At 46.1% G+C, this 16,309-nt stretch overlaps 3 protein-coding genes and 1 long non-coding RNA gene across 6 annotated transcripts in view; 2 read left to right on the top strand and 2 right to left on the bottom strand.

The window, feature by feature from the left end:
* On the top strand, window positions 1-2,827 carry alyref (Aly/REF export factor). Its single transcript, XM_019868290.1, has 6 exons — window positions 1-390; window positions 1,630-1,779; window positions 1,852-1,999; window positions 2,116-2,179; window positions 2,255-2,441; window positions 2,530-2,827. The coding sequence occupies exons 1-6, from the start codon at window positions 154-156 to the stop codon at window positions 2,542-2,544; spliced, it is 801 nt and encodes a 266-aa protein (XP_019723849.1). The 5' UTR covers window positions 1-153; the 3' UTR covers window positions 2,545-2,827.
* A 1,677-nt stretch (window positions 2,828-4,504) lies between these two features.
* arhgdia (Rho GDP dissociation inhibitor (GDI) alpha) lies at window positions 4,505-12,337 on the top strand. Of its 2 annotated transcripts, none has more exons than XM_019868291.1 (6): window positions 4,505-4,634; window positions 10,085-10,280; window positions 10,560-10,643; window positions 10,853-10,929; window positions 11,005-11,068; window positions 11,157-12,337. In XM_019868291.1, exons 1-6 carry the CDS (start codon window positions 4,509-4,511, stop codon window positions 11,357-11,359), a joined length of 750 nt encoding a protein of 249 aa, XP_019723850.1. In that variant the 5' UTR covers window positions 4,505-4,508; the 3' UTR covers window positions 11,360-12,337. The 2 variants fall into 2 exon arrangements, with proteins under 2 accessions (XP_019723850.1, XP_019723851.1); XM_019868292.1 differs by having other exon boundaries at window positions 4,516-4,626.
* Window positions 8,667-9,163, bottom strand: LOC109514876 (uncharacterized). Its single transcript, XR_002168070.1, has 2 exons — window positions 8,861-9,163; window positions 8,667-8,791 (listed from the first exon to the last, which is right to left on the bottom strand). It is a non-coding gene; the product is annotated as an uncharacterized LOC109514876 (long non-coding RNA).
* Window positions 12,338-12,385: 48 nt separating the features above from the next.
* Window positions 12,386-16,309, bottom strand: part of cdr2l (cerebellar degeneration-related protein 2-like) — a 24,019-nt gene continuing 20,095 nt past the window's right edge. Inside the window, exons 2-6 of one of the 2 annotated variants that reach the window (XM_019868288.1) lie at window positions 14,933-15,045; window positions 14,484-14,632; window positions 14,313-14,411; window positions 14,031-14,195; window positions 12,386-13,431 (exon numbers count right to left, since the gene is read on the bottom strand). In XM_019868288.1, the coding sequence (XP_019723847.1) occupies window positions 12,564-13,431; window positions 14,031-14,195; window positions 14,313-14,411; window positions 14,484-14,632; window positions 14,933-15,045 (1,394 nt within the window). In that variant the 3' untranslated portion in view covers window positions 12,386-12,563. The remainder of the gene's footprint in view (window positions 13,432-14,030; window positions 14,196-14,312; window positions 14,412-14,483; window positions 14,633-14,932; window positions 15,046-16,309) is intronic. The other variant, XM_019868289.1, reaches the window with a different exon arrangement.

The raw sequence follows: 16,309 nt of genomic DNA on the forward strand, positions 1-16,309 counted from the left end.
TTTTTTTCTGCCCTTTGTGTTTCGCTGAACCAGTCGGCTTCGTGTTCGTGAAGGCGGACAATCAAGACTAGCAAGTTTAGCGTGTGCTTTTAAGTTGTTTTTTTTTTACACCCGTTATTTTGTCAGCAGTTTAAGCTTTTTGGACACAGCATTATGACCGACAAAATGGATATGTCTCTAGACGACATTATCAAACAGAACAGGCAGCAGAGAGGTGGCGGCAGGGGTGGAAGAGGCCGAGGCCGCGGAGGTTTTGGCGGCGGCCGAGGAGGAGGCGCTGGGCGCCTTGGAATGAGCGGCGGATATGGAGGCCGAGGTGGAGGATCCGGCCCCATGAGGAACCGTCAAAACACGAATCGCGCTCGAGGCAGACCGACGCCATACAACAGGGTATGAGAATGGGCAGGAAAGGGAAAATCCTCGGGCAAACTTCGGAATGCCTGGGCAGCCAGCTTGCTAATCAACGAATAAAAGTGATTGCTAGCCGCCAAATTTCTCTCGACGGAGAGCTCTTAACACGAGCGGTTGAGCATTAAAGGAAATTGTATGCTTAATGTGTCTGTCCTTTCCCGAACCAACCTTATGTTGCATTCCCCCTCCAAGAAGAAGCCCCTTTTTGAAACGGCAAATATGCTAGCCATCTTGGCGCATTAGCTGGATCGTGGAAGGTCTTGGCGTCGCCATTTTGAATCTACTACCGCAGATTACATTTTTTCGTCCACCGCCAATATATTTGCTTTTCATCCAGTGTCTTAATGGCGGTAAGAAGAGAACGCCGAGAGAACATCCAGTATTTATTTTTTTCCCCACCATCTCCGAAGGAGCAGCGATTTGTGAGCGACCAGGATGTCCTTTGTCCGGGAGTGGCTGACCGGCTCCGTTTGAAGGCCCAGTCTTTTCAAGCTGTGTAGTGGATGGACCCGAGGACTTCACCCCCACTTTGCATAGTGCCCTCATAGTCAACTAATCACCAGCCCGTGTTTGTGTGCGCCTCTTAGCGTACCAGACAAAGGCCAAGTCAAAATGGCGTGTTCTCAAAATGGACGCTCGGCTAAATGTACCATTTTATAAGCCGTAGCTGCTAGTTTTCTGTTCCATCCACATTCATCATGGACTTCTGCCCCCCTACAATAAAAGCCAGGTCCTCTGGCTTTTAATGAACTTTTGATCGGCCAGCAATGAATTTTCATCGCGGGAGGCAAGGCGGTTGGAGCAGGGGACAAAGAAGATGAGGATCATTTCTGGAGAGCCTGTGGTGGAGGAAGCAGCAGGCTGCATTTGCTGTTAGTTTGGGTGGGCCAGTTGACCACAAAAAAAAAAAAAAATGGTGTGGATGAATGTGCATAAAACACCAAACATCAGACTACGATAAGTAATGCATGCGTTAAAGGAAGTCCAACCCACATAGACTAGTTTTTATTTTTTTACATCCTCCTTTGAGGATCGACATGCATTTAGTGACTGGGTGGACAAGGGGGGATGATGGGCACCCTTTTGGGGGAGCTGAGCACCCTGGCCATGTTGGAAGTGGAGCGTCTGCTTGCCCCAACACGCAGCCTGTGGACTCTGATTGACAGAGGCAAGCGGATTCCTCAAGTCAGCAGGTGCGTTCTCTTTCGTCTGTTGCAGCCCAAACAGCTTCCAGATAAATGGCAACACGACATGTTCGACAATGGCTACAGTGGATTCAATGGTGCAGCTGGCGGCGCTGGTGTGGAAACCGGAGGGAAGCTTCTTGTCTCCAATCTCGACTTTGGTGTTTCTGATGCAGATATTCAGGTGAAATTTCACATTGTCTTGTCAAAGATGAGGGCCTGTGGAGTCGTTGCTCAAGTTTGCTTTGCTCTGCAGGAACTTTTTGCCGAGTTTGGGACACTGAAAAAGGCTGCAGTCCATTATGATCGTTCAGGAAGAAGCCTAGGGACTGCTGATGTTCACTTCGAAAGAAGGGCAGATGCACTCAAGGCCATGAAACAGTACAATGGCATCCCACTGGATGGTGAGTTCAAATTTGTTTAATATTCAGTGTTGTTTTTGTTTCCTAGATTGACGCGCGCCATTTTACAAGTACTGTATTGATAGTTTGTGTGTGGGGGGGGGTGTTTGTCCTTCCAGGGAGGCCCATGAACATACAGCTTGTCACATCACAGATTGATACACAGAGGCGGCCAATGCAGGGGTAGGGCTTTTTATCAACAATCTCTGTCCCAACGCATTAAATAAGGTGCTATGTTAATGTTGCTTTTTCTACAAGTATGAACAGAGGCGGTGGAATGAACAGGAGCCGCGGGGGTAGTTTTAGCATGCAACGAGGAGGCCGCATTGGAGGGCGTGGCTCAGGCGGCTTCAGAGGACGGGGACGAGGTGGTCGAGGGGGTAGCGGCAAGCAGCAGATTTCAGCGGAAGAACTCGATGCCCAATTAGACGCTTACAATGCAAGAGTGAGTCTGGCTTTTCTTCAGTGAATAGTAAAGATTTTTTTTCTTTAAGTATAGCTGTCTAATGGTTACTGTAATTCTTTATTCTCAGATGGACACCAGCTAAGAAGTGTTGCAGTCCTCCTTGGTCATCCTTTCCTGTCCTGCCCTGCACAGAAGGATGATTGTTACAATAGTTGAAATTGTTTTACACATGGTTGTCCCGATGTGATTGGTTGTCGTTCCAGCCTCTTAACTACTCTGAAGTGTTTTTTATCATGTATTTTTCTTTTTCTGACAAAAAAAAAATTTTTTTTCTCTGTAGGTTGAAAGTTTGAATTTTCAAGTCCATTCCTCAAAACTTGTAGTAAATGAAACTTATAAATAAACCTGCAGTGTATATTAACCAACCACTGTTCCCTATTTGGATTGCTTCCCACATATGTGATCAAATATATCGTCCTATTTTGTCTTTTTTAGTAAATTTGGAACAGACAAAAGTTACTCATGAAGCCCACTTTTTTTAAACAAAGGTTGCTTGCACATAGCTATTGCAATACAAGTGAAGGTGATATATCACTGAGCAGTGAAAGATGTTTTTTTTGTCAGGATTCATTACAAGACTGCAAGAGCTTGCAGATGTTCACATATTCAAATGGTAAATTTCTTGCTGACAAGAAAAAAACGAATGTCTTTGCAACCTTTAACAATTAGTGATGGAAAACCAACATTTGCCTTTTCTCAAACGCATTTGCCGCTCACTGAGATACCATCATTAGGAAGACATACTGATTCAAAGACTTCTATGGCAAAAATAGTCGCAGGAAATTGTGACTGGGAGAGAATGCGATACTACAGTCCTGACACTAGATGTCCCTTGCAATCAATCGCAACCGGACCTACCTATCACGTGTTTTTTCCTGCCATGGCTCCGTAGTACATGAAATAAATTACCCTACATATCTTTATTTAAGGGTATATTAGGGGATCAATATGTGTCAACAAAAGCCCCTCTAGACTCTTTCGTTATTTGGGGCTATATAAATACATTTGACTCGAAGTGTGTGCTGCTTGGAAAGAGGTTTTTAAGCCAAAAGGCACACTGGGCACAAGTGAAGGACCATGTGGCTTCATGAATTCACGACGGCTCAAGTTGAGGGAAGTTGTCGGAGGTGTTCATGGCCCCGTATAATAAATCTGTGGAGTTTATTTTTTGTTCGATGACAAATTACTACTCATTATTAGTCTCGTAAAAACACTTATTTAAGTCAGAGTTGTAAAGACGATGGCGGGGAAAAAGTTCTTCATTATCCTGTCACGTAACCACTTCCGCCTAAAGCTATACGCAAGAGTCCTCGTTGCTGGTCGGATCATACGTCAAGGTGTCCGCCATCTTGCAAGAGTCACCTGTCCTGTTTGTGTGTGCACAAGTTGTCAATAACAGATTGCGTATAATTCTCTTTCACAGTAGGACAAATGTGTTTAACTAATATAACAAGGGCTAAAGTTGTACGTTTTTAGAAGAAATCGTTCGAATTTCTACAATCATTTATTATTTTACTTGCATTTCTTATAACTTTGCACAACTCCAGTTCAGGATAAGGGCAGAACTGATGGGACAGTGGCCGCCACTTCAGCGGAAGGTTTGATTTGTCAATAACCGCCAGGGCAAAACATGAGCATGTTCTCTTTCAACTGGTTTGTCCATATTTTTTCTCTTGAGAAAAAAAGGGTCACATTGAGGACATAGTATTGCATTGACAACCACTACTTTGAGTGAAAATTCCTGTTGTGCAAAATTATCAACACGTGTTGTACATAATGGACATCTGACATGAAGTACATTTCAGTCGGCTTTTAGGCTTTTATACTTTTTCTTCGAGGAGTTTACACAAATAACTGGATTTCATTCGAGTGTGGGGACTTTTGCACCTCCTTCCAAATGTTATGGAATTTAATTCATTGTCCCCCCCCCCCACCCCAAGAATAAAAAAAATAAATAAATAACCGAGTGAGGTGTCGGGCATTGCAACTTTTTTTTTTCTTGACCGAGTAACATCATTCTGGTTTTATTTTGATAGTATTTGCCGGATGTCGTTTTTGCCTGTTCGCGGGTTCCTCTTTTTTTCCCTCTCTGTGTCACTTGTCTTGTTCATCGACTTGAGCCCTTTTCGCCAGCCAGCGCAAGAGCCTGTTCGATCCTTCAGAGGTAAAACGGTAAGACTCAATGAAACATTCGACAAACTCTTTACTAAGTTGCTCTGTGTGATTGATAAGCGGGGTTTTATCGCCTCTGGAAAAAAAAGTATGTGCCAACTCAAATGAACAACCCCGAATAAAGAAGACTATTTAGTTGAGCAAAGAGCAACACCTTCCCCCGGGGGCGTTAAAACCAACATTTGATTTATCGTTATGGACTGTAATTTTGTTTTTCATTCTCTATCCGCTCCAATGTTTGCAAAATCTTCCACTCGTGGTTCTGTGGCGTGGCTTGAAAAAAACTTTTGCGTTGCATTTCCGGGTGTAAAATCTTTTTCACCTACGGCAGTACGATACCGCTTACTGGATGTCGATTGTTCATCTTAATATGAGGGGTTATTTAATGTTACAAGTGGTTGTTAGAATTAGCCCTCGAAATCTTTAAAAGCTGAACACCGATGTGGCCTTACTGGAAGATTCCATCCAACTTCCTGGATCTCAACTCACACCCCCGCCCCGCGCTCCCTGTCTGAATGGATGAATGGATCACACCTAACGGCACAATTTGAATCGTTTTTGGCTCTTTCTAAATCTCCCGTAGGCGAGTGTGTAAACATCACACCTGCTTGGATCAAATGTGCTCCAAGTGATTGTGGCTGATGGGTGATTATTCCAAATCCCCGCTTCTGTTTCTACCTTGCTTCAGCGATTAAGTGTTACCATCACGTCACACTGATATTTTTAATTTCAAACACACCCTTTCGAATGCTTCCCCTCTGTTATGCAACATGCCCGGGCCATATTTCTGCCTTGTTGCTTCATAAACGACGGAACTTCTCAATTATTCCCAACTGTCCCAAAAATATCAACGTTGGTTTTTATGACTGAAGGGGACTCCGAACTTTCAAATTTAAAGCACATTTTTCCCTGGGGAATGATGGGATTTGAATAATTCTGCTTCTACCATCTAGTGGAAGAGCATTTAATTGTTTTGCCGGTCACATTGTTTTCAGCAATACATTTAAAAAATATATTTTTGGGTTCAACCAAGTGAAGTTAGATGAATGAACTTAAGGGACAGATTGATTAACCATTCAAATGATTTTCAAGCATTTTGCCGATGATGTGAAATTGAATGTTGATCTCGTTATGAAGGAATCACTGCAATTGACGTACTCGGCTGCAACCAGCAGAGGCGCTGTTGATTAAATCTCAAGCATTTATATGGACAAAAAAAAAAAAATACTTGTGTTGGAAAACACTCGCGAGCGGGGACGGATTGGTGGTCTCGCTGTGGGTGTTGGGAGAATTCGTCTGTGACCTTTCAGCCGGGCACCTTGCTATCCTATTCTGTCACAACTTCCTGCCACCACCTGCAGCGATTTCTCAGCGGATGTAAAGTTAAAGCGTCTCTTAGTTCTGGTCCTTCCTGTGATAGTCGTCTGTTGTTTTGTTACGTCTGCGAGTGGCGTTATGTCTGATGTGTGTTTTTGCGTTGATGATGGGATTCGGACTCGCGTGCCGATGACGATTTTCGTGATGGCCCATCTCACTTGAGAAAATGCGCAAAGATGAACTATTTGATAACTTTGCATGAGGCACTTCAAACTTGGTCGTGCAGCTACCGACACCATTTTCTTTTTCCCTGTTGACTGCTGCACAACCTTTTTTTTTTTTGTCATTGACTGGGCTTCCGCTGCATTGCATCAGTTCCGCAGGAGCTCTTGCTGCAGCACTTCCTCATTACTTAACATGTGTGCCAGCGCTTAGCTCCGTTGAAACTGTTTTTGTCCAGATGTAACCACATGATCCGGTCTACGTCTGCGTTATCCAAAACCAATCCATACAGTCATTCAAAGTTGTGTTCTGTGCACAGGTGGCAAGTTAAAGATTCTAAATTGTGCCTCGACTAAACAGGATATGACTCATCGAGCTCTCGCCAGGTTTGTGTAGCAAAAAAAACCCAATAGGACAGTGACGTGGTATTGCAGCGCTGTTTGCATGCTTGCATATGTAACGATGCTTTCGCGGGCCAAAAACAATCGATGGAATTCAAATCCCCACGGCGGTGACGCGCAATGCAAATTTCAAATGGCAAAGGCTTCGATTTGGTCGCGCGGTTCGGCTTTAAATGTGATATTTATTTATTTATTTCGTGTCTCGATGAGAGAATCAATCCAAAGACATTGGCCGTCGTGCCAATGTCGATATAAGACAAGAAAACGGCAACCGTTTTGTACTGAAAGATGAAAACAGCGACAGATGTGTGAAAGGGCAGCTTCCCAGGTGACGTGATGCTAAATGTCGCCTCAACAGCTATTATTGTCACTTTGACCCGAGCAGAAACGTGTCCCTCTAAATGGTAGCTTTATTGTGTGCTTGAAGGTAACCAGGCTGCTAGGCTGGCAAGGTAGATAATGCCCGGCTGTCCATAATTGCACACATCTGCTCCTCGTTTTTTTTCCTCTTTCTTTTATTAGAGGTGTTCCGAAACTTTGCACAAGTTGTCCAACCTGTCAAATGAAATGCACCAAAACGCCAATCAATCAAAGCACGTGAGCGGAAGCAATCAAGCCTAGCCTTTCAGTCAGAGACATTACCAAGAACTGGACGTCATTTCAAAACGGGAGTGACACAAATAAAAACTAGTCAGGGAGGCTATCGAGAGGCCGACGGCAACGTGGAAGAAGCTGCGGGAATTTATGGCGTGTACAGGCTGCTCAGTACTTTTGGGGAAATGTGTAGTGGTCTGAGCTGAACGTTTTTGCGGTCATCCCAAAAGGTATGTTTGGCACAGGCGCAGCGCTGATAATTCACCCAAAAAGAACAACATGGCAACATTGAAACGTGTAGGCGTCTTTCCTTCAGCTGCAACTGGGGCCTGAGGCAAGTGGGAGGGAATTCTCGACGGTTCCAAATGCCAATGAGTGTTTGTGTACAACCTCTAAGCTTCTGCTAGAAAGCAGAAAAAAACGTCAGCAAAAGCATACTAGAACATCAGAACTTTACTCGTTCAAGGAGAGAACGCCGTTCTGCGGGACTGGATGTCAGACTTTGAAACTCGAATTTCTTGTTGTATCAACTGATTGGTCAGAGGGGGCCGTGTGTTTTGCTTCCCCTTTGCCAATTCCTGCATGTGGGAGCACACGGGGTTCATTTTGGAAGAATTTACAATGAGAAGACAACCTCCCCCCAAAAATCCTTACGGGGTCGCTCGACAAATGAGGGACAGATCAGTTATCTCTGACACTAATAATTGCCATCAAGAGAATCCTCTTTAGCCAGCGATTTCCCAGTCACGTCGCGCAAAGCGTCGCCGGGCGTAATCTCATTTGCTGTAATCTCACTCGCCACGCTGGTGTTGCAAATTAAACCTCTCGAGGTGTCAGGTTATCATGGTCGTTGTCGTGTTGTCTGCCCATCGAGTCAACCTGGAAGAATCACAATGGCTGCCGTGATGATATTAATGGAGCTCATCTGTTTGACTTCCACACGGCCCTTAATTTGTTCGCTTCTTATTTAGGAGTACCGTATTTTTCACACTATGAGGCGCTTCGGAGTATAAGGCCTGCCTTCAATGAACGGCCTATTTTAAAATGGTTTTCATATATGAGGTGCACCGCATTATGAGGCGCATAGAATGAATCGAAGCTGTAATATTGGCTGTGGTTGCATGATGCATCCACTAGATGGAGCGACGCTAAAGGGAATACAATACAATGCGGCTTTCTTTATCTCGCGCTTTCACAACCGCTGCAGCTGTAACAAAGCGCTTTACGGAACATTTAAAATACGACGTCCAAGAAATCACAATATTGATCCATATATAAGGCGCATCGGATTATAAGGCGCATTGTCAGCTTTTGAGAAAACGGAATACTTTTAGGTGCGCCTTATTGTGCGGGAAATACGGTCATATCAGACCGCAAGGTTAATTTAATGCAATGGTGTTTTTCTCTTCCGGTCAACCAATGATTTGGGAAATTGACTTCGCGCTAAACAGGAAAGTGTGCCAAGATTGACCCACTTCAGAGAAAACGATCCTTTTTGTTTTTTTCCAAAGAGCATACATGCCTCACTATGTTATTATCTTGCTTTTTAATCTTCTCTTCCCAGGGCCAAGATAAGAAGTGGACTTGGCACCTTGAAGCAAGCAGCCACAAGCACACTTTTGTCTATTTCAATGAAAGGGGTGAAAGGGCTCCGCGAAATCCGTTGAAATATTATTCTAGGCGCTGCCGAACCAATTTCCCCGAGAAGTGATTTGAAATTGGAGTCGTATGATAAATACTCTCAAAAGCGGCTACAGCAGGGAGGCAGAAAAGATTTGAAGCAGCCATCATTCCTAAACGTCACTTAGGGAAATGTGTTGGCTTCACAGTTGACCGTCCATCGGCGCAGTTTTATTCGGACCGCGTTTTGTGAGTTGCTATTTGAAAATTCCGTCTTATTTTTCAGCTTTTTATTCACGGAGCTAGCCACTGGTACCGTCACTTTTCAAGCTTGGGGGAGAAAAAGGGGCAACAAACAAAACCCCCCAGAATCCTGTGGGATGTAGCTATTGTCTGATTTGTAGCACATTGATGTAATTGTCACTGTAGTCTCGCACCCGAGCAGAGGAAGTGAGAAAAAAACACCCGCCGGTTGCTCCTTACTGTATAATACGGCGGCGGCACGGTGTTTTCCGGCCTGATTTTCCTGTCTCTTTTGTCTCGCTTTACTTCAACAACAAACAGTCAAGCAGCCACTGCACACTCTCTGTTGGCAGAAAAGGAGGGCTTTTTCTTTCAGAAAAAAAAAAAAAAAAGCTATTTATTTTGTAAAATGGAAGCGCAGAGGGGCCCCCGCTAGGACACGCAGGTCCTACTTGGCCAATACCCGACTGTGCATGGCAGACGTTGAGCAAGAGTCTCTGCAGACTTTCCGTTTGCTGTGGTGGAATTTACGACTGTCACCTCAGTGTAAAAAAAAAATGTGTGTAGTTTTGGCTGAGATGACGTTTTTGTTTGAATTTGAGCCGTATGTCAGCTCACGTACGGTGATTTATGAAGCACCTTGAGAGATGGGGGGTTGGGGGGGTAAAGCTGGGTCCTGGAAAATGGCTTATTCCGTATCAGTTGAAGCAAAATGTTTCCACATCTCACTCTGTGCCTCTTTTGCCATTTCTTCCTCTCTATGAATGGCCATAAGCAAACGTACTACTGTTTGTTTGTTCCCCCCCAGAAATTTAATCAAGTGCGGCCCCCAGTTCCCCATTGGCCATATAGGGGACACTAGTTTTGAGAACCGGTGTTCCAGTTGTCTCTGTAACACACCTTGTGGTGTTCAAACCTTCTAAAAGTAAATAGCAAAAATGAAAGGAAATGCTTGGCCGCAATCCCCCCGCGGTCGGTCTTTATTTATCACATCATTCTTTTGTCGACCCGCCCTAACCTGCTGCCTTTTCCTGCCACTCATTCCCCGGGCAGCACACCATGGCCGAGTCGGAACCCACAGCCGAACAGCTGGCCGCGCTCGCGGCGGCCAACGAGGAGACGGATGCCGCGGTCAACTACAAACCTCCGGCGCCGAAGAGCTTACAGGAGATCAAGGATCTGGACAAGGACGACGAGAGTCTGCGCAAGTACAAGGAAACCTTACTGGGCTGCACCTCTGTGAGTGCAGGTGAGAAATCTCTGCCCGCGCACGCAACCGACCCGTCCGAAACCCCCGCATTGTGCGATTTCAACTTTTGAAATGAAACTGCGCTGGCAAAAGTGGAATTTGTCAGCACAGTGGTTCAAAGTATCCGCTTTACCAGCGGTGGCGAGAACTATTTTTGTTGCAGTTGAGCTGGCAGCACAAACAAATCGGAGCAATAAATTGGAATATTGTGGAAGATGGCATTCAATTCGATTTTTTTTTTTTCTAACACTAAATTTGTGCCTGGTCGTCTTGTCTTAGATCCCAACACGCCAAACATCCAGGTGACGCGAATGACTCTGGTATGCGACGCGGCGCCAAGCTCTTTGGTGCTGGACCTGCAGGGTGAGTGTGTGCATGTGGACCAACCACTAGAGGGCGTCTGAGAATTTTTTTTTTTTTCCTATTGGACAAGGCTCAGGCCTGACTAAATGAAGTTCCTCCCCTCATTTCAACATAGTTCCTTCACCACACGGTGCAGAGAAGAGGTAAATTATTCGGCAAAAAAAAACCCCCAAAAAAACTGCAAGTTTCCCTTCTCTTTTGTCTGCCAGGAGATCTGGAGAACTTCAAGAAGAATCCTTATGTGTTGAAAGAGGGCGTGGAGTACAAAATCAAGGTCAATTTCAAGGTGAGAGCGCGGCGCCCTCAGACGCCCGGCTGTCCCGTCGTATGTTCGCCGTTCTGAGGTGTGACGTCATTGCAGGTTAACAAGGAGATCGTGTCGGGTTTGAAGTACATTCAGCAGTCATTCAGGAGAGGAGTAAAGGGTAAGCCTCCCCCCCCCCCCACCCCCCCGTAATTGGACAAACGATCTCGTCGTGAGGTCCAAATGTGTTGACCTCTCTTGGTGTGCAGTTGACAAGACGGAATACATGGTGGGCAGCTACGGGCCCAGACCCGACCAGGAGTACGAGTTCCTCACCTCCTTGGAGGAGGCGCCCAAAGGCGTGCTGGCCCGCGGCACGTACGTCGTCAAGTCCAGGTTCACCGACGACGACAAACATGACCATCTGTCCTGGGACTGGGGCCTCACCATCAAGAAGGACTGGAAAGACTGACTCCCCCCAACCTCGGCCACCTGCCACGTCATCATCCTCCGCTTTCTTTCCTCTCTTGCTGTCATTCCATTCTTTCCGATTCTTGGCCTCTCCGTCCGTCCGTCGACACCCTGGCGCTTGCTTCCCGCTTGAATTCGGCTTTCCGTGAAATATCGAAATATGGAAATGGAGGTCAAGACATGCACAATACGTTGTGATGTTTTCTTTAGGAATCGGTGTTGTCATTTTTATTTTATTTTTTTGGTATGATTTTCTTATTTTGCTCTTCATCCTGTTATTTCTTTTTTTTTTTTTTTTTTATGATCACCGTGCCTGCCTTGGGAAACCACAACATTGCTGTACTGTATGTATCAATTGAGTGTGTGGGGCTACTGTACTTTGCATCATTGCTGCACGCCACCCTACTAAAAAGCCTTTTGGGCAGATTTGTTATCCTGACAAATTATTTCGAATTTAGGTCAAAAGTATCCAGCGACAAGACATCTTGTCCTGCTTATGATGCCACCCCCCCGCAAATTGTGAGTTGCCAGTGGCCTTTTAACATGAACCCTCAGGACAAGGAGATCAAACCGAGCAGAGCTATTTGCCTTCAGGCTTGAACTCCACAGCGATATAATTAGAATCTTTTTTGGGTTTTTTTTACACTTTAGCTTGCTTGTTTTCTCATTCATGCTTGTCTGCAGGAGGCCAACACGCTTCCTGCTCCTCTCGTTGATTGTGAGCATCCATGACTGTGCCTCCAGTTTGCAAACGGTAGACACGCTCCCCAGTGGTGTCATAAGCACAACATTTGTGTCTACCGTCAAGCATCCGTGGCACTGAGCAGTCCCGTACGCAGTTGTTGTATTTTTCTTACTGTGATCAGGGCTTCTTTCAGAGCTTTCTGGTCTTTGGCCGGGGTCTGTCTGCATCAGTGTTTGCTCGAGGCCGCGCAGTCTACGGAGCTCCTCAGATGACATTAAAGTGTTGGAATTCAAACGCGTCCCCCCTTTTTTTTTTCTCCCCATGACAGAAAACAAAAACATGGTCAATGCTTTTCTTTTTAATGACCAGAAAATTGACAGCATGTTATAAATTGAACAACAGTTGTTCACCTTGCAACGCGTGCGAGGGAGACGAAGGCAGTACACTCTGGCGGTTAGTGTTACGAAACATTTCGGGGAGAAGCCAGACCAACTCACGAAAATAAATTCACCTATTCAAGTCACTTGCCGCTTTTTCTGCCCTTGGTGGCGCTCACGTCGCTCTTGGTCTTCTGCAGGCGGGAGAAGATCTCCTTGAAGAGCGCTTTGTACTCGGGCGTGTTCTGACTCAATCGTTTGTCAACTTGCTCCACCTGCCTGCTGATGCCCTCCAAGGCCTCCGGCGTGGACGGGGCGCGGGGTCGAGTGGGCGAGGAGCCCGCGGCCGAGGTGGCCACGCTGTACTCCTTCAAAGAGGGGTCCCTGGAGACGGGGCGTGACGTTTGGACCTCGGCGTGGCAAAGGCTCTCCTCGGCGCGCCGGCACTTTCCCAGGAGCTCTTCGTACTTCTCGAGCAGGGCGTGGTACTGCTCGTCCACCTCGCTCAGGATGGACATGCCTCGTTTGCGCCCCGCCTGGCGCCTACCCGGGGGATCGCGCACCGTCACGACGTTCAGGGCCGTGTCGCTGCAGCTTTTCCTGACGGGGCCCCCCGGCTCGCCGGTGCCGACTTCGCCTCCCGCGTCCACGACGGTCGTTTCATCCGGCGTGTCCGTCTCGGGGCCGTTGCCGAGCAACGTCTCGATGCCGTCCTCCATCAGACACGCCCTGGATTTCCTCAGCTGCTGCATCTCTTGGAGCTCCGCCTCGAGTTCGCGTACTCGCAGCTGGCAGCCCTCGGCTCCGAGCAGACGTTGCTCCAGGCGGTCGAACTCGTGCAGCACGGCGGCGCACTCCCGCTCGGCGCCTTCCCTCTTGGAGCGCTCGGCGGCCATGGCTGAACGCAGGGACGTCACGATGTCCCTCAGGCGCTCGTTCTCCTCCTCGGCCGGCTGCCTCTCGGCGAGGTCCACGCTGCCGGGGTTGGCCAACAGGAAACCGTCCTCGTAACTTCCAAAAAAAAAAAAAAAAAAAAGTATTGACAGGAGAGCAATACCCAGACACATGGAATTTTCACAGATGGGGTGTGAGTAATATTTACTCCTATTTGTACTCTGTCAATGTAGTGAAGGAAAAAAAATGAGAAGACGATTGAAAACAGGCAGTATTTCAAACCTTGTTTTCGCAGAGCATTGTGAATGTGAAATCCTCTTTAATCCTGCTTTGTATGCCAACAGAGAGCAACGGCTGTCAGTTCATTTTTTTAATGTACATTTTTGGGCGGAATTGTTTAAGTATATTGCGAGAGGACAAGTTCAGGAAAAAAAAACATGGAGAATATTTTGTCTTCCATAGCTCCTCTCTCTCATTTGTTTTGCTAACTGTGAAAAAAAAAACAAAACTGCAGTCTCTGGGCCTATTTTGTGTGTTCAATGTGATAGTCAAGAAACCACCATACCCGAGGAAAAACAATCAATCAGTGGCTATTTTTGAAAAGGTTCTTATGTTGAGTCTCAATAGATTGTGCAGGTAGAGCAAGTATTCGCACCGACGGATGGATTTCTGAATGAAAATCTCACAAAATACGCAGCGCGCATGGTGAACGCAACCTTGGTGAAGTGCAGAGTTCTTTGAGGCAAGGAAACGAGTGGACCGTCTTGCGGCGCTCCTTCTTCTGCCGGACGACCCTCAGCTCTTCCAAAGTGCGCAGCTCCTCCACCCGACCCGTCAGACTGTCCACCTGACCCTGCAAGGTCTCCATGGTGCCCGTCAACCTGCACGTAAACAAGCACGTGCGCGGAAGAAAGAGAGCTCGTTATGTCATCAATCCGGCAGAATTTACTTCTCAGCATACCGTGCTCGCAGCTTTACAAGGATTTATTGTTACCCACTCGAGTAGAAGAATTAGAAAGGACAAAGGCTCCCTCTGAACTATTTCCAAGCTTGATTCGTCGCCTTGTACACAAGATTTCTCAGGGAGGTTCGGGTGGCTTATCGGTAAGACACGGTGCAAATTAACGACGTGAGATTTTCCAAAGGCCGCGGCGGTGGAAGGTGCTCACCTGTCTATTTTCTGCTGCGAGGCCTTGCTCTCCAGCACCAGCTTCTCATTGGTGATCTCTAACTCTCTGGCCGTCACGTCCAGCTGCTCATAAACTTTGGCGTGCTGCTCATTCATCTCTCGGAGCATGTCGAGCTGCTTGGACAGATGCTGCGCAAAAAAAAAATAAAAAAATGCGCACGTGGACAACATTGTGGGAGAGACAAACCCACCGAAACAATTTGAATCTGACGAAAGTAATCATGAAAAATGTAACACACAAACCAGACATGGATTTTGGATTGTGGTTGAAGTGAACATGAGCTAAAATGATGGTATGCCTAACTTCGTGTGTTGCACAAGCCCGTCACAAATCAGAGGTTTCAGGTAGGCAAATGCACAGCCGACGCTAAGTTACGCGTCGATTAGCTAGCCAGTCAGTGCTTCGTGGCAAGCTAGCAACTCGCGGACCTCGATCTCGTGCACTTGCTCTTCATTGTTGATGTACATCTGCTGAAGGGAATCCTCCAGCTCCTTGTTCCGCTCCAACAGGGTTTTGCCGAGCTCCGCTGCCAAGTGTAAGTCTGAAGGGAGAGGTGAGGAAGTGGGACAAAGGTAAACGGCGGGGAAACGACAGATCCAGGAGAACGCATTGACAAGCAGACAAAATACACAAAGCTGTGGAGTGCCAAATGAGGCTTTCTGCCGTCGTTTATACAGTTTTATGCCCTGCAGAATCTGGGGTGGGAGGTGGAGGTGTGAGGGGCTACGACAGTGGACGCGGATGCGAGGTCACTCTGGACTCCGCACAAGCGCAAATCATATTCGGCTGGAAAATATGATGCACACATCATCAGTAACAGCTGAGGGCCCGAGTGGCTGAAGCGCTAATGAGCTTGTGAGAGATATGGCGCATCCACTCGTCTCTTGTATTTCTCGCGGCCACCGCGCGCCCTGTTATGTCATTTCACACTGCACTGAAAATACGAGGCAAGCAAGACTTTGCCATCGCTCTGATGTGCTTCTCGTTTTCAACACTAAAATGACCGACAGCTCCACTTCGACTAGCTACAATATTTTCTTGTTTGTCAGTTTGGATTTCTGTTATGATACACACTTGATATTTTAATGCGATGACCTATCGTTGAGTGAAGATTTTTTTCGTCTAAAAATACCTTTTTTTTAATCGAAAAAAAACGACCATGTATAGTAAGGCGTTTTTCACCGAAAAAAACGACCATGTATCGTAAGGCGTTTTTTGCTGAAATTTTTAGCCGAAAAAAACAACCATGCATAGTAAGGCGTTTTTAGCCAAAATCTTGAGCCGAAAAAAACAACCATGTATAGTAAGGCGTTTTTTGCTGAAAAAAAGGACCATGTATAGTTAGGCGTTTTTTGCTGAAAAAAACGACCATGTATCGTAAGGCGTTTTTTGCTGAAATTTTTAGCCGAAAAAAAGGACCATGTATAGTAAGGCGTTTTTTGCCGAAAAAAACGACCATATTTAGTAAGGCGCTTTTAGCCGAAATTTTTAGCGAAAAAAAACGACCATGTATAGTAAGGCGTTTTTAGCCGAAAAAAAACGACCATGTATAGTAAGGCGTTTTTCACCGAAAAAAACGACCATGTATACTAATGTGTTTTTTGACGAAAAAAACGAAGTATAGTCAGGCGTTTTTAGCCTGAAAAAAAAACACATAGTATAGGAAAGCGTTTTTAGCCGAAAAAAAAAGACATACTATAGTAAGGCATTTTTAGCCGAAAAAAACGATAGTATAGTAAGGCATTTTTAGCCCGAAAAAAACGACCATGTATAGTAAGGCGTTTTTAGCCCGAAAAAAACGACAT

Source organism: Hippocampus comes, unplaced genomic scaffold (genome assembly GCF_001891065.2).
Source record: "Hippocampus comes isolate QL1 unplaced genomic scaffold, H_comes_QL1_v1.1 scaffold314, whole genome shotgun sequence".
NCBI lineage: Eukaryota > Metazoa > Chordata > Actinopteri > Syngnathiformes > Syngnathidae > Hippocampus > Hippocampus comes.

What these genes read in the sequence shown, in the direction of transcription:
- alyref (XM_019868290.1), top strand. Translation starts at nt 154, where the DNA reads ATGACCGACAAAATGGATATGTCTCTAGACGACATTATCAAACAGAAC. An exon ending in GACCGACGCCATACAACAGG is followed by an intron (nt 391 to 1,629) that starts GTATGAGAATGG and finishes CGTCTGTTGCAG; the next exon opens with CCCAAACAGCTTCCAGATAA. An exon ending in CAATGGCATCCCACTGGATG is followed by an intron (nt 2,000 to 2,115) that starts GTGAGTTCAAAT and finishes TTGTCCTTCCAG; the next exon opens with GGAGGCCCATGAACATACAG.
- arhgdia (XM_019868291.1), top strand. Translation starts at nt 4,509, where the DNA reads ATGTCGTTTTTGCCTGTTCGCGGGTTCCTCTTTTTTTCCCTCTCTGTG. An exon ending in CTGCACCTCTGTGAGTGCAG is followed by an intron (nt 10,281 to 10,559) that starts GTGAGAAATCTC and finishes GTCTTGTCTTAG; the next exon opens with ATCCCAACACGCCAAACATC. An exon ending in AAATCAAGGTCAATTTCAAG is followed by an intron (nt 10,930 to 11,004) that starts GTGAGAGCGCGG and finishes ACGTCATTGCAG; the next exon opens with GTTAACAAGGAGATCGTGTC.